Genomic DNA, 15,510 nt, shown 5'->3' on the forward strand with positions numbered 1-15,510 from the left:
CCCCCCCCCGTGCCCCTTACCTCTCCCCTCTCCCCCACCAGAACACACTTACCAGCTGGATGCAGCTGTTTTGAGTGTGGTAAAAGAACCAATCCCCCATTTCCAACATTGTTCCTGTGGGAAAATTGGTTCCAAGTTATAAAGTTTTGACTTAAGATGCAGTTTTCAGGAACCAATTTTGTTGTATTTAACTTACTGTATTAAGAAAAACTTTGTTGTATTTGACTTACCTGTATTAAGAAAAACTTTCTCACTAATAGGGCAGTAAAAGACTGGAATAGGCTACCTACAGAGCTTGTGGAATCCTTGTAGGTTTTTAACACTCAGTAGACACAGCCTTGGCTGGGATGATATAGTCCCGCTTTGAGCAGGGGGTTGAACTAGATGACCTTCTCAAGTCCCTTCTAACCCTACATTTCCATGATCTATGTATTTCCTTTATGATTCTAAACATATAAAGGATATCTGATATAAGATCTTCATCTTATAAATTGGTAGTGCCAGTGAAGTTAATTATAGTAATTTAATCAATCTCCTTAGACTCTAGCTCAATATGTACACTCATCCTAAGCATGCTGCACTACTTTAATGTTGAGCTATCATATTTATAGGCCTTAACCAGATTACTTAGTCCTACAGACATATTCAGGTATTCAAATCTACACAAGACGCATTGAAAATTAAACATAAGTCTTTTTGTGATAGAATATTAACAACTGGAAAGCAAGACACTACAGAATTCTACTGTAATTAAAAGGAGCCAGAATGAAAAACAGACGTAACTTTTTTGGTAGAATGAACAGCTTGTTTGGTCATGATACTTTACTTTTGTTAAAAATAGGCTCAAATTTTGAGAGAGATGTCTTGGACGATATAGTAGAAGCCCCATTCAAAATACTTTTCAACCTGTACTTTCTTTAATAACTTCAACTGCTAAATGAAATCCAATTCTACCTGTTTTTTTGCTAAAGTGACCGTTACTCAAATCTTTTGTAAGTTCATAAAAAGGGTCTATTCTAGCCAATATTTTGAAACTTTAATGGTGACTACACACTGGATTTGCATTGTATTGTATTCTACTTCTGTCATAATACCATATTTACTCAAATACAAGATGAGGTTACCCTTCCCTTCCCCCCCAGTTGGCATGGGGGAAAAGCCCCTCATCTTATAATCACATACCAAAAATCCCACTAAATATATTGTCTGTCATTAAACTGCTGCCAAAACAGTATGTGCTCAGCCAAAAGGCTCCATAAGGATAGGGTAGTGTGCCCATCTGAATAAGACATATTGTAGTAGGTTCATAGGTTCATAGATGTAGGTTCAAAAGGGACCTGAGCAGATAATCAAGTCCGACCCCCTGCCCTGGGCAGGAATGAATACTGGGCTAGTATGACCCCTGGTAAGACTAAGTTCATATGACCCCAGCTAGATATTATCCATTAAATGCAGTCCCACTCACTGCAGACTCTTTTTTAAGTCATGGTGAGCCACAACATGGCGTAACTTTTGACTTCCTCTTCACTCCCACCGCTGCACCTTTCTTTTCCATTTTTAATGTTTCCTGTTTTTTTCACCAGCTTTAAATGCTTGGCAAACATCACAAAACAGGACCCCAAATAGTTCATTCACAATCCCACTGTTGTCCCCTCTCTCAGCCTGGTGCATATGATTAATAGCCCTGCCATACATGAGATGAAGTTGGACCAGGCTGCCCTGGACCTCGTATATATTTTTGGATCATCCCAGGACTTGTGACAAGAACACCTGGTTCCAGTCATGAGTGGAGGCTAATTAAGATGTGGATCCTTTGTGGGGAGCAGTGCTGGAGCACATGCACATAGTGAGCAGTGCTGAGCTGTGAGGTCACCATGGCTTGAAATGTTTTTGACTCTATTGGGGCCCAGCCCAGTGCTATGTGTTAATCATTAGCCTAAATGGTTTGCACATACAAGTAGGTCCTAAGGTGTTGCTCAAAAGTGTGTTTATGGCGTACCTGTGCTAAAACCTGCAGCAGTTTCAAAAAAAAGTAACATACATCAATTCTGGATGAACTAAGTGCACTGCATCAATTTACTATATGCAAATTGATGCAGCCATGTTTAGTTTCAAAGTTGTTGTTTTCAAATTTGCTTCTCACTTCCATGCACTCAGGGAGAGCAGGGTATGACGGTAAAAAGAGGGGGATGGAGCTGCCAGGGGAAAAAGTTGGTGGAAAGCAGAGAGCGCAGGGGCTACCTGACCCCCCCAGATTTATTTACCCTGTTGTGGCAATGAGAGGGGGACACATTCAAGGCAAACCTCCAATAATTAGATTGTTTACCTGGAAAATCTTAACAAGTTTATAAATTTTCCACATATAGAATCAAATTATTTGCGGTGATCTTATAATCAGGATCATCTTCTATTCGAGTGCATACGGTATATATGAAACAATACTTATGCTTTCCTACTAAGCATAATGCAACATAAGCAGATCATGTATAGTACCCTCTAAGTATGCAAAACAAAAATAAAATACAAGATGCGTTTATGACCCTCAGGAGTTCTGTCAGGAAGCACTTTAAAATATCAACTGCTCTTCATACTAAAAGCAAATTTAAATACCTGGCATCTCAAATTACTGTCAGTGACAAAATAATTACAGTATTTTTAACAAACATGTAAGTAGTGAATTTTGCACTTCGGACAGAGATGCCAGAGAGCAGGAGAATGAGGGGAGGTGCCAGGGACCTAAGAGTCTTACATGACAGCAAAGACTCAAAGACCCTAGCTGCTGCTGCTACGCTGCCTACTGCTGCAGTGATGCAGGATTCCCACAGTTAGGTTGCTGTTGCCACAATGCAGACTTCCTAGCAGCCACCCTTCTGGTGCCCACTCTAAATTGATGCCTGGAGCTGGTGTCCCTGTCACTTAACCTAGTTGTGCTACAGGTTTTTATTGACACTATGGCATCAGTACTAGACCTAATACTATTCAACATTTTTAGCAGTGTGGTGGAAGTAAGCTACAATCACCATTGATAGAAATTCATAGATGATGCCAATTAGTATAGTTTAATAGTAGAAGAGTAAAGAGCAGCCATACGAAGTGATCTGAATCAGTTGGTAGTCTTGGTCCATTTAAATAGAATGTATTTTAATACATCTAAATGCAGAATAGCACATATGGGCTAGGGACAGACATTCAAAAAGCCTGATCCTGAATTGATTCAATCTTTGCAAGTTAGTCTAATCTGCCCAGGTTGAGTCAGTTTTCAACTGTACAGACATTCCCTTTGGACTGAGGAAATTCAGGCACATGCCTGTGGTGGCTCAGGTTAGAAGTCAGGGGGTGCTAGACCAGCCCTCCCTTCCATTCCAAAGTGCTGAGCTGAGGGGAAGTTGGAGTGGCCAGGCCCCAGAAGGACACACTGATTAGTGAGGGCTCTAAGCCCCCACCAGCCTGCACCGTCCCACGCTTTTCTCCACTTGCTGCTCAAGGGACAGAAGTGTTGCCAGACCCAACCCCCTAGTTAGCACTCTGAGGCAAAGTGGGGGTGTACAGTGCATGCATCTGTTGATGATACTGAGCTTTTCAATCTCCCTCTTCCTGCTTCTTCATACTGTCTGCAAACGTGACAGGCAAGGGAGCCAGCAGGGAGCTGATAACACAAGATTTATCATCCCATCAACAAAACAAAATCCTCTCTCATTAGTTCAAGCTCTTCTTAAACAGCTTTTTTCCCCAAGGAAGGAATGACCTGTTGATTAGCTCCAAAAAGCCCAAGTCAGACACTGTTCTGTCTGCCTGTCCTAGGGAAATTTGAGTCATACACACAGAGGCACCTCTCAGCATTAGCTAGCATACTACATACCTAGGGTCCATGGGGCTGGGGTCCATGCTGTGGAAGATGGGAGGGAGGAAGGGAGGGATCCTGCTTGAGCAACAAACAATAAAGGGGGTGGGTCAGGGGGAAGCCAGGCAGACAGTGCTGTGCCTGTAGTCTCCACCAGAGCTCTGGCTAGGGAGCAGAGGAGTGGGGCCAGCCCTGTTCTCCGGAGCAGACAGCCTAACCCAGCTAGCCCAGGGATGCAACGCATCTGGGATACTGGGGGAATCTAGTTTAACTTAAACCAGAAAGGGTTCTGGGAGGGGTGGATCCCTGCTTGAGCAGTGAGTGGCAGGGGGGAGGGGAGGTTAGGGGGAAGCCAGGCAGATCCTGCTGTGCCTGTAGTCTCTGCCAGAGCTCTGGCTTGGGAGCACAGGGGCAGGGCCAGCCCTGCTCTCTGGACTGCCAAGGGCTGCAAAGCATCTGGGATGCTGGGGGACTCTGGTTTAACTTAAACCAGAACAGGGTCTGGGACAGACATTGCATAAACCAGTTTCACCCAAATCAGTTAAGTCTGATACTACATTCAGTCAGGCTTGTCTTAAACCAGTTTCAGCCATTTTTAAACTAGTGTATGTGCACTGAACTTATGTTCTGTTATAGATTTAAACCAGTTTCTGATCACTTATAACAGTTTATGTGTAATGTCTGTCCCTAACCATAGAAATAAGGAACTCAGGCCACACCTAAAGGATGGGTAACCAGAGCTAGGACTGTGAAAGGGATGAAGAGGTCATATTGGGAAAGCAGTTCAGTAAGATTGCCTATGTATGTTCTGGCACCAAAAAAAAAAAAAAAAGAAAAGATTAATGCAGTCCTTGGTTGTATAAACAGGAAGAGTGGGTTGAACTAGAGGAATGATGTTTACTTCTGTACATAGGTGCTTGTGAGGCTCTGTCTGAATCACAGAATTGTAGAAGCATACACTTTTGTTGTCCATATTTAAAAAAAGACAGTGAAAAATTGAGTTGAGGGCTAGCGAAGATGCCTTACAATGGGAATCTTAAATACTTTAGCTTGACAAAGAGACGATTGAGAGGTGACTCGACTACAGTGCACAAGTGCCCTCATGGGAAGAGGATCCTGGATACTAAAGGGCTTCTTAACCTACTGGAGAAAGGCAAGGCGAGAGAAGAGTCAATGCATGAAGGTGGAAGCAAGGCAAATTCCATTTAGAAATTAAACATAGCAATAGTTATTAAGTTCTGGAACAAACTCCAAAAGAAAGTGATGGATTCCCATGCCTTCAATCAGCATTGGGTTAGTTTTTGGAAACCATGCTTTATCCAAACAGAAGTTATGCTTCAAAGACAAGGTAATGGACCCAGAGCAGGTGCAGCTTGGTGAAATGCAGTGGCCTTTGACATACAGAGTGTCAAATTAGAAGATTTGATGGTCCCTCCTGGGGTCTTTTTGCATTCAGTTAGGACTTCTAGTTACATGCAGGGTTTTGCAATTTAGGGTTCATGATGGCCTCAGTTATCATAATTTACTGGGCCTGCTAACTTGACACATGAACAGTCTCAAGGTGTTTGGGCCCATGAGAAGGTCACCATCTTCTTTGCCTCTCATGCTGTTGGACTATTTGTTTTCATTGCAGCAAGTGCTCTCACCAGATAGAGTTTTGGTCAGCAAATTAAGCTGTTCCATGTAGATGGAGACCAAGCAGGAACTGGCTTTCTTTTCCTTTCTTTAAAGGATGCTTAAAGTTAACAAGTCTGGTTACAGTTAGACTGATTCTGAGAAAAACTGAAACTGTATGAAGTGCATCAGACTCTACACTGATAGATGCCTCATGGCTATAGTGGAAATAGAAGCAATTTATTGTTATAATGCCTGCTTATCCTTCATGAACATTTACATTGAGGCTAATAAGTTCGATTATTGGATGCTGTGTGCGTTGTTATAAAACTAACGCATTTTAAAAAATACTAACCAAGTATATGCTTTATCCTCTCAAACACAGGGCACTAGTTGTTTCCTGCGCTGGGTACGAAATCTGGATGATGAGCTTCATGCACTTATAGCTGGTAAGTCCATGAAAAAAAATGGGTTTTGCACCTGATTCAGATTCTCTAAATATTATTACTTTTGAGCATATAATTGGCGTTCTCCCCCCGTTCTTTTCCAAAATTCCTATGTATTTTATTAACAAGAAAACAAATGCTGAGTGTGTACTGCAGTGGAAATCAGTCATTATAAGGCTCCAATGAATTAGGCATGAATAACAATGTAAATGTGATACATTTTTTTTTATTAAAGGAAATGTCCAGGCACGTTGAGTACCAATTATTTTCTGCACAAGTGTAACATTGTCTTTTGTTTTCTAAGCTGGACAAGGTGGCACCTTATAGCAGTGGTTCCCAAATTGTGGGTTGCGACCCCAAATGGGATCACAACATGGGTCAGGATAAACATGGATCCAGGGGGGCACAAGCAACGTGGCAGGCAGGTGGAGGAGCAGCGGTGACATGGCAGAGGGGAGCAGGGGGGCCAAGCTGACGCAGCAGTGCAGTGCTCCCTTCCACAGTGGTCCCTCCTGCTGGGCCATGGAGCCCCGGTGGGGAGGGTGGCAGGGGGGGCAGCCCACATCCTCTCCTCTCTCCCCCACAGGCTCTGCTTTGGCCATGCTGCCCGCAGGAGAGGGAGTTGGGGGTCGGGAGAGCTGGGCTGCATGCTCCGCTCCAGCCGAAGCAGACACTGCTTCCCACAGGCAGCAGCCAGAGCTTGGATCCTGGCCCTAGGGCACCTGGCCCTGGGGCACCTGTGGGGTGGGAGGCCCTGGCCCTGGGGCACCTGTGGGTGGGAGTGAGGGCACTGCCAGGGCCAGGGGGCTGTGGGTGGGGAGTGTAGGACACCTGGGGAGTGAGGGGCCATGCTAAGGAAATGAGGTCATAAATAGGGTCATGCTGGGGTAAAGTTTGGGAAGCACCACCTTAGATACTAACTCATTCAGAAAGACATAAGCTTTTGTACGTGGCAGCATATATGACATTGGTTGCTCAGATGAACAAGGAACATGAATTATAGTGCGTGGGGTTTGTTCATCTGCTCCTCTAGAAATGTCATATGCTACAGTGCTTACAGCATGCTTACAGTGCCCCTCTGCTGCCTACACTGAACAGATGGGGCAATCCCTACATGAAAGAATGAGTGGGCAGTGATTTGACAGCAATGCCGGAAAGGCGCACAGGCCTGTGGCAAAACACTTCAGCCTCCCTGGACGTTCCATCACTGACCTCCGAATAGCTTTTCTTAAACAGCAGAACTTCTTAAACACCCAAACTGTAGAAACCAACCTGAACATAACATTTTCAAACAAGAAATCACTCGTAGATTGGGTTGTGTTAAGTATGGTCTCAGAGATGCTGCATTTTCATCCAGATACCTGAACTAGCTAGCATTTATAACCCCTATGCTCCTCAGTGAGTTTAACCCTCAGTGGGTTAATTGCTTTGTTTTGCCCTTTTGATTTCTTCAACCCCACTTTGCCTCTGTCATAAATGGCCTTCCCCTGTCCTTATCTTTTAAATTACTTTATTCCTTTTTTTTTTTGTACCCCTGCTCTCTGCAAGTCCATTCATAGCACCTGATGAAGTAGGCTGTCACCTACAAAGGTTTGTGCCTTTCTGAGCATATTAGTCTCTAAGATGCTACCCTGACCTGCCTTCTGCTTGACACCTGACTCATGTAGATGACTACCAATTTTTACTTTCTAAGATTTCCTTCCCAGTTTCTAATTGGGAACTCTTCTGTTGTTTTGAATACAATGGCATTTGCAGTTAAAAGAGGGTTGGGTCCTGCCACTTCCCACTATGGCCAAAGAAGGCCCTGTGGCTGCAGAATCAAACAGGGGTTGGGGTGCAGAGTATGCTTGGGATTTCATGCTGATGGTGTAGTACTCAGTGGAGCCTTCCTGTGCAGCAGAGGTGAGCACAGACGGGACCAAAGGATCCCCCATTGCATGGGTCCATTAGATCAGGGTATCCATTTCTCATGAAGCCCCAAGGTGGATGTGGGCCACAAGGAGCCTCACAGGCCAGATCTGGACCCAGTGATAGTGGTAGGGCAAGAGTCAGCACAGAGATTAATGTAGATATTGCTCCTACCCACCCCCACCTGTCAGCGTGCAACCCCAGCAAAGCTTTGTAGCTGGGAATTTAGCAATGGGTCTCGCCTGTGAATTCCCAGCTGGATCTTTGGCACCCCTTCATTATGCCATTTCTGTGCTGGGGTCTTTGGATGTGGGGGGAGATTTGAGGCCATGTTGCTGGCCACTGGACTTCAGCTTTATCTCAAAGTGCCAAAACAAAAGGGATCTGTCTTTTTTTGACAAGCTGACACATAAAACACCCTTTCATATGCAGCACAGAAACATCACTAAAGCTTGATACAGAGGCAGGAAGCACAAACTTGTGTAACATCAGCTGTGCTGAGCACTGCATCATACAGCAGCATCAAGAAATAGTTGAAAATCTTGTGTATGTTTTTATTTTTGTTTGTTTTTCAATTTTTGCAGGGTCCCTGGCAGGAGTTTCTATGATGTTTTACAAAAGTACTACTATCTCCATGTACCTAGCTTCCAAATTAGTGGAGGTAAGGTATGAACTGCTGGTTCCCAGGTGTTTCATCCTAGCTGCAGTAATAAGGCAGAGAAAGAAGACAAATGTTACTAGCTTTGTCAGAGTGTACAGTATCACATTACGTTTTCACTATAGAACTGCATGCAAGCAAACACGTGCCAAATGATGGATCCGTCTTATGACCTCATTTCCTTTCCATGACTAAACCTAACGGTCCATTAGCCATTGGTCTTTGCGTATTTTCTCCATTAACTTCTCCTTTGTCTCCTTGGTAGCCCTCTGCTTTCCATATCATTGCAGAAATCTGAAGTTCCAGGAATGTGCCTTTTGTCTCTTCTGCCAGAAATACAAATCAGCACTAGCCCTCAGTTTCAGTTTTATTACCAAAAGTTACAGCTGACTTCTTGACTTTGTTTCCTGATGTTCAGCATTAGTCTAAATGATAGGTTGGGGCAATTCAGAATAGCTTAGGTCTTAACATATAGCCAAGAATGCTTACCTATTTACTTTAATGAATCAGATTTTCCACTGATCCATCCACTGAAGTGAGCACTGATTAAATGACACTTTCTGCTTGTAAATTGATCCTTTTTTATCTCTGAGATCTGATAAAATAGTGTAAGCCAAAGAAAAGTAAAGAAGAAGAAGAATTTCATAACAGCTCCCCAGACATTGTTTGCATATCCATATTTATAATCACAATTTATGAACACATGAATTGGGAGAGAAACCTCTGTATGCTGGAAGCTGCAATGGGAGAGGAATGAGAATAGATATCCCCCATTCAGCCTTCCCTTCAGCATCCAGTATGTGCCACTGTGCCCCCTGGGCCACATTGCACTTAAGACATGATTAACCAGTTAATCACATGTTAAGTAGTTACCTGGCCACATGGCAATGCAGTTAATGGCATGATAAAACAAGGAATGAGCCACACAAAGTTATTACACAAAATATACGTAATAAATTTGTGGCTGGTTCCTTTCATGCCATTAACTGAACATGTAGCCAGGCTGGGGCTCCCAGCTACAGGGGCACACTATGTGTCTCTGAAGCTGGGAGCTGTCAGCTGATCTGGACTTCCAGCCGCAGGGTTATACCATGTGCTCCCGCAGCTGGGAGTCTGGGTTAGCTGGCAGCTCCAGGCCTTGGGAGCTTACTACTGGCAGTGTGGTGTGATGAGATCTGATGCTTGATCCCACAGTCACACCTTCTGCACATGTGGCATGGCAGGAAGCGCAGTTGTGGGGCTCATACATCAGGTCCTATTGTGCTTTTAAATGCTTATATGCCAGGGATGTGTGTGAGATGTACCTATTTTGTTGTGCAACTGCAGTGGGCCTAGGTCCACCAGGAACCACAAGCCCCTTTCAGGAGAAAGGCTGTTAGGTGTACAACAGTTGATATCTTGGGACAGTAAATGACAAAACAGGGATGGGAGTGAAGATTACAAGTTAATAACCAAGGTGCCAAGGGAGGACACCAAACAGAGTGCTCTAGCCAGTATCCACTGCAAATACTGGGCTTGATGGGCCTGTGGTCTGGTCCAGTAAATAGCAGCTCTTAGGGCACATTTACATGGGAGTGCACTTTAATTAGTGGGGCTCTCATGTATTAGCATCCCCATGCTTCCAAATGATGGCGGGGACTCTTGAACCAAAGCTAGTGCAACAAGCTTTAGTTTAAGCATCTCGTTACCATTTTGAAGCACGAAGACATATATATGAGACGCGGAAGGTGGCTGGAGCACGGTAATTGCCACGCTCTGGCAGACTTGATTAATGGAGTCTGCTTTGACATGCTGCAATTACAGCACATCAGAGCAGCCCTGCAGCACGTCCACATGCACCCTTATGTTCTTAAAAGGGAGGGTAAGCCTTGAAACATTGACTAGGAGCGGTGTATTTAGGCTTTTAAGTTTGTCACTATAATTTTTCCAAGAAGAATCATGGCTCTTTTCTCAGCAACATCACTGGAATAAATTGACAGTGCCTGTCCATGGTGGTGCCTTGTCCCTGAGTCAGTCTCCTTCTATTGATGTTAGGGAATTCAGTCTCCAACTCCTTTTGCCGCCACTTGAATTCCCTTTGAAAAGGTGAAAACAGAGAGAAATGTGAAAAATGATGGAACAAAATGACACGTTAAACATAGAGATATGTAACCTAGTCGTGCCCGTTCCTAGTAATCCTGATTCAAATTCTCTTTGGATATATCTAATGATGGATCGAAACATCTCAGGCCCGTTGCATCATCCTTGTTGTATGAGGTTTACTTACTTGAGCATTTTTCTGTTTATAATAAGGAAATGTTATGCTGTGTTGCTGATGGTTTTCTCTGGACTTTACTCTGAGACATTGTGGCTGCAATGCAATAAGAAAAACGCTATGTGCTTTCTCATTTTTTTTACTGCTTTTACCATCTTATGCAAGCCAAGGTTTACTGACCAAAGAGGCGTGTGCTGCTTGGAGGATCAAACTGTGCTCAAGAAAATAAACTCTGCATGCTTTCTCAAAAAGAAAAGCATGCAACTCCAAGCTGTTTCAGGGTAGTAAATAGTCACTTTCTTTGACTTGTTGCCTCATGATAGATTTGTTGTTATAAAAGGTCTTTCTATAGCAAACTTCATCTCCTCTTATCTTCAAGATCTATAATACCCTTTATACCCATTCTGTGAAATACCATGTTGACATTCGGGTAAACCATTTAAAAACCCCTAAGTGATTTAGGAGCCTGAAAGCCATTTTCAGAAATGTCTAAGACCCCTGGCAATTGTTACACTTATTACACAATTAACGCTGGAAGCCTTTGATCCTCCACACCCAGCAGCCCTGCCTGGTTTAAACTCCTCTGCACTGGGATCCTCTTGACTCCATCCTCAGGGAGCCTTTCATCTCCTGCAGCTGGCAGGCTGGGCTGCTGGCAGTCGCATGATTGAGATCTGTCCCCAATCACACATCCTGCCCTGAATATGTGGCAGGGCAAGGCATGCAATTGTTGGGATTGGGGTTCAGATCCCATCACATGGTTTCTTCAATATCCACCACTGGCCAGAGACACTTAAGAGTTGAAGTCTGTTAGAATGCCACTTGCATGTAGGTCCAAATCCAACTCCTGTTTTAGGCAGCTAAGGAGCAATTATGCAGCTATTATAAGTCACATACATGGCAGTAAAAGCTGTTTCTACAGATTTTAGATCCTGCACCTCTCTGAATGACTTGACTTGTCTTCCTGAGCATGCTCAGAAGGGATCCATTATCACCACTGACAGTGTCGTGATCCTAATCTTGGCAAGCACACTATCCTGGGAAGTGGCTGATGTGCATTTTCTGGCTGATGGAGCCTAGAACTTGAGTTGCCTTTCATCAGAGGGAGCAGGATCTAAACTCTGCATAAGTGACCCCGCTCTTCACAGCTAACTTCAGTCGCATGTAAGTGCTCTTATCTGCCTAATGGAAAAGGTGGATTTGGGCCTTAAATTCTTCAGTTCCCCAGTCGCACTTTTAAAAGTGGAACTTATTTTCCTAAACCAGTCAGGGGCTTTTGAAAATTTCACCTTTAATTGTTAGAAAATATATAATAAAATTCCATATTTTTAGAAATGCAATAAAGATCATTTCCCTAGTTTCATATTAATATTTTGACTTCCTTTTTCTTTGCTGTAAACCTGCTACCATTTTAATTTAAAAAATACAAGCTGTACTATGTTCCACGTAGCATTTCCTTTATACTTTTGTATTACTAAGGCACCAAATGGTGCTGCCTTAATATTTCTGAATAGAATCTCGCATGTTGTCTTGTATGATCTCAGGGTTATTTTGCTAAACTGTTTTTTCCCCCCCCCCAACTGTTGTACAGACCTGCTCCTTTGGCACTCTACACCAACCTATTTAGCAATTTTCTTGAAAAGTTGGTGTCTTTGTTGCTAGATAATGATTAGGTCGAAATCTTCCAACACATCACCTTGAATAAGTCATTTCAGCCATTTGCGACAATGTTCACTCTCATAATGCGTGAAAAGTGGTTAATTACTCTTGGTAAACCGAGGATAGGAAAGGTATGCAAGTTCTGAGCATTAAACTGCTGAATGCAATGACCATCTGTGCTTCACTTTACCTTGTTGCTGGTTCTAAGCCATTGGTTGTATCATGTCCTATCAGTGAGGTGGTTGGATGGACATCTTCATCCCCACCTTGTTCCCTGGTACACTACACACCGTGCCTGCATTTTTCTCACCAGATTCTCTTTCTTCCGTACATCCTTTGCTGTCTGTTCTTTCTTCCACTCCATCAGATCTTTTTCTTTCCTACCAAGCTTATTTTTTTTAAATAAAGACTGACTCCCTCCTCCCACCCCCATCTTTTGAGACCCTCCATCATTACATTTCCTGTTCTCGGGAAGGCCGTGTGCTGTTTGATGCACAGGGATGGGATTGCACAATTGATTATATTGTGTACAATTGAATGGAGTGCTTCAGGAGTGGTATGAGGAAGTTCATTCAGACCTGGACATGGTTAGATGTATTGGGAACCAGTACAAAATGAGGGGGAGGAAACCAAATCCTTTCCTTATATTTGTAGAGAGTTCACAGAGCGTTCCATATTTCCACTGTTACTTCTCTGTATATGCCCCCTTTCCTTAGACTGAAGCCAACCACCTTGGGAAACTCCGAATATGTTCTTCGCTCCAGTAAGAAAATGTTATAAGGAAGTTTAAAAATGTCCAGATTAATTTACAGGCCCTGGTGGTTAGTGTAACAAAATTATATGTTAATTTCAGTAGTTATCACAATATTTGCTGAAGACTCCAGGAATGGAAGTATATCTAAATACAAAAGTCAGTATCTTTCCTTTAACATATGATTTATTTGGCATGTGTGTTTTGCTTTTACAGACCATGTACTTCAAAGGCATTGAAGCAGGAAAGGTTCCTTATTTTCCTCATGCAGACAGCATCATCTATGCTGTTTCCACAGCTATCTGCTTTCAGGCAGTGAGTATTCAGGCTTCAAACAGAAAGCAAAATTCCTGAATTCATTTTAATGTTTGAATAAAACAGTGGGTTGAAATGGGGATACTATCCTGAGGAGGGGCAGGACAATCTGGTGATTTAAGTGAGACTTCAACTCATGATCTCTGAGCCTGGTCCCTTGCTTTCTCTCCCTGCTTTTGAAGTGTCAATGTGGAAAAGGTCATTTAATCGTTCCATGACGCAGATCACCCATTTCTAATGTAATGTGAGCATCATGAGTAGATACTAGCTTCTTTTGAAAGAAACCTCAAGGTACAAAAGAGAAGTACAAAATGAACTCATTGATGAAAACTTTGCTTCACTCAGTATTTTCCTCAAAGAGTTTTAACCTTCCCCACAGTTTTTTGCCAGGTTGGCAAATTGCACACTCAATTAACTTTTGCTGCAATTACAGCTTGGTACAAAATCGGCAGAAACAAAGAAGGAGATCTCCAGTTTCACAGCATGTGACAAGCTGCAGTCATTTTCTCCCTTTGCTGTTCCTGAATCTCCTTCTCCATCCTTTCTGCCCGCTCTCTCAGTAATAATTCCTGCTGCTTTTTCTGTACCTCAGAGACACCTCTTCATTTCTCATGCCCAGCTCACTCCCTTCATTCACTCCTTCCCATCCCCACCTGTTCTTTCATCATACCTTTCCCAGTCAGGCTTGGGCAGTGCTGGAAGGATCTGCATCCAAGGATGGCTACCAGTGCCCTTCCTCTCCTGAATAAATCGACTTTGATCGTCTCCTGCTACATCTCAGACCCCACCTTTATTTCCACGTGGTTTCATCTGGAGCCCCTCCCCTCCCAATCCAGTTTATTGTGTTGAGGCTAAATGGATTTCTGGAGATTTCTGCTCTCCAGGAGGGAGGATCTATTTTTGATACCCCTCTGGACAGAGAAAATTAAATTCCTTGCCTGCAAGTTTCCTTCTCAAGTGTCTAACAAAAATAAATTTCCAGTCACACATCCATATCCCTGTTAAACATAGCATATTTTCCATCTTTACATTAAGAGAATTGATGGGTTGAGGTGCTGCGATCACCCTGCTCCAAGTGGAGATAACAGACTGTTGTCTGGTAATCAGAACATGGCTGGTAGCATGACTACTCATCTGCGTATAGCCCAACAGCAAGAGCATAGCTGGCTTGTGGCTACCTATCATTAGAGTAAGAGTAGGAATTCACTTTCTTTTTCTTAGGACCTGTGCCAAGGAATGTTTTACATACTGATTTGAAGAAATTATAATTGAAATTCTGTTTGCAGGCTGTGATGGAAGTTCAAAATCTAAGACCTTCGTACTGGAAATTCCTTTTACGGCTGACAAAGGGCAGGTAAGAACTTAGGGGACATTTATAATGGAGTCACCACAGCTCATATCAACATACCTGAACTAGCTTTAAAGCAGCAGCCTGCACTCTACTGCCACAACTAAACTACTAGCATTAGACTGTGTAGTTTTAATAGTAGGTTAGACAAGGATTTGTGGGATGATTTGGAGAGTGATGATCCTGCCCTAGGCAGGGGTTTGGACTAGGTGACCTCCACAGGTCCCTTCCATCCCATCTTTTCTGTTTCACAAACTAGCTTTATACAGATGACTGTTGTGTAGAAGAGCATAGCAGCAGATTTATGCTTAAGCAGAACACTTCCCTCCCTAATTCGTCTGAGATGAAAGGTTCCTTAAGAATCCTATGGAGTGTGAAGTATTACGTGAAACATAACAGATGTGTGCCCAAATGATAGACAGTATTTTCCCAAATCCAAGACAACCTGAATTTAATATGATCCCCCAAAGTACAGAATTTAATTATTGAAAGGTTGTCCTAAATTTGCCCATCCCTCCCTCCCCACCTCCTTTGCGGCAGTGGGGTGGGGGAGAGGCAGCAGGGTAGAGCTGGGAGGTGGCAAGGGGACCAGCTGCAGCTCCAGCCCTGGTTTGGGGCAAGAGCCAGAGCTGGAGCCAGAGCATCAGCAGCTGTCTTCACCCCCCCACCCCATCGCCCCCAATCTCATACTTGAATTGAAGATGGAAAAGCATTGC

At 43.4% G+C, this 15,510-nt stretch overlaps 1 protein-coding gene across 3 annotated transcripts in view; it reads left to right on the forward strand.

Annotated features, from left to right (window-relative positions):
• TMEM135 (transmembrane protein 135) overlaps positions 1-15,510 on the forward strand; it is a 447,390-nt gene that overhangs the window by 425,244 nt on the left and 6,636 nt on the right. For all 3 annotated transcript variants that reach the window (XM_019524781.1, XM_019524779.1, XM_019524780.1), the window contains 4 exons: positions 5,841-5,904; positions 8,394-8,470; positions 13,348-13,446; positions 14,733-14,800. In XM_019524781.1, coding sequence (XP_019380326.1) covers positions 5,841-5,904; positions 8,394-8,470; positions 13,348-13,446; positions 14,733-14,800 — 308 coding nt within the window. The remainder of the gene's footprint in view (positions 1-5,840; positions 5,905-8,393; positions 8,471-13,347; positions 13,447-14,732; positions 14,801-15,510) is intronic.

The sequence above is a fragment of the Gavialis gangeticus genome, unplaced genomic scaffold (genome assembly GCF_001723915.1).
Source record: "Gavialis gangeticus isolate Ggan-Ray unplaced genomic scaffold, GavGan_comp1, whole genome shotgun sequence".
Taxonomy (NCBI): Eukaryota; Metazoa; Chordata; order Crocodylia; family Gavialidae; genus Gavialis; species Gavialis gangeticus.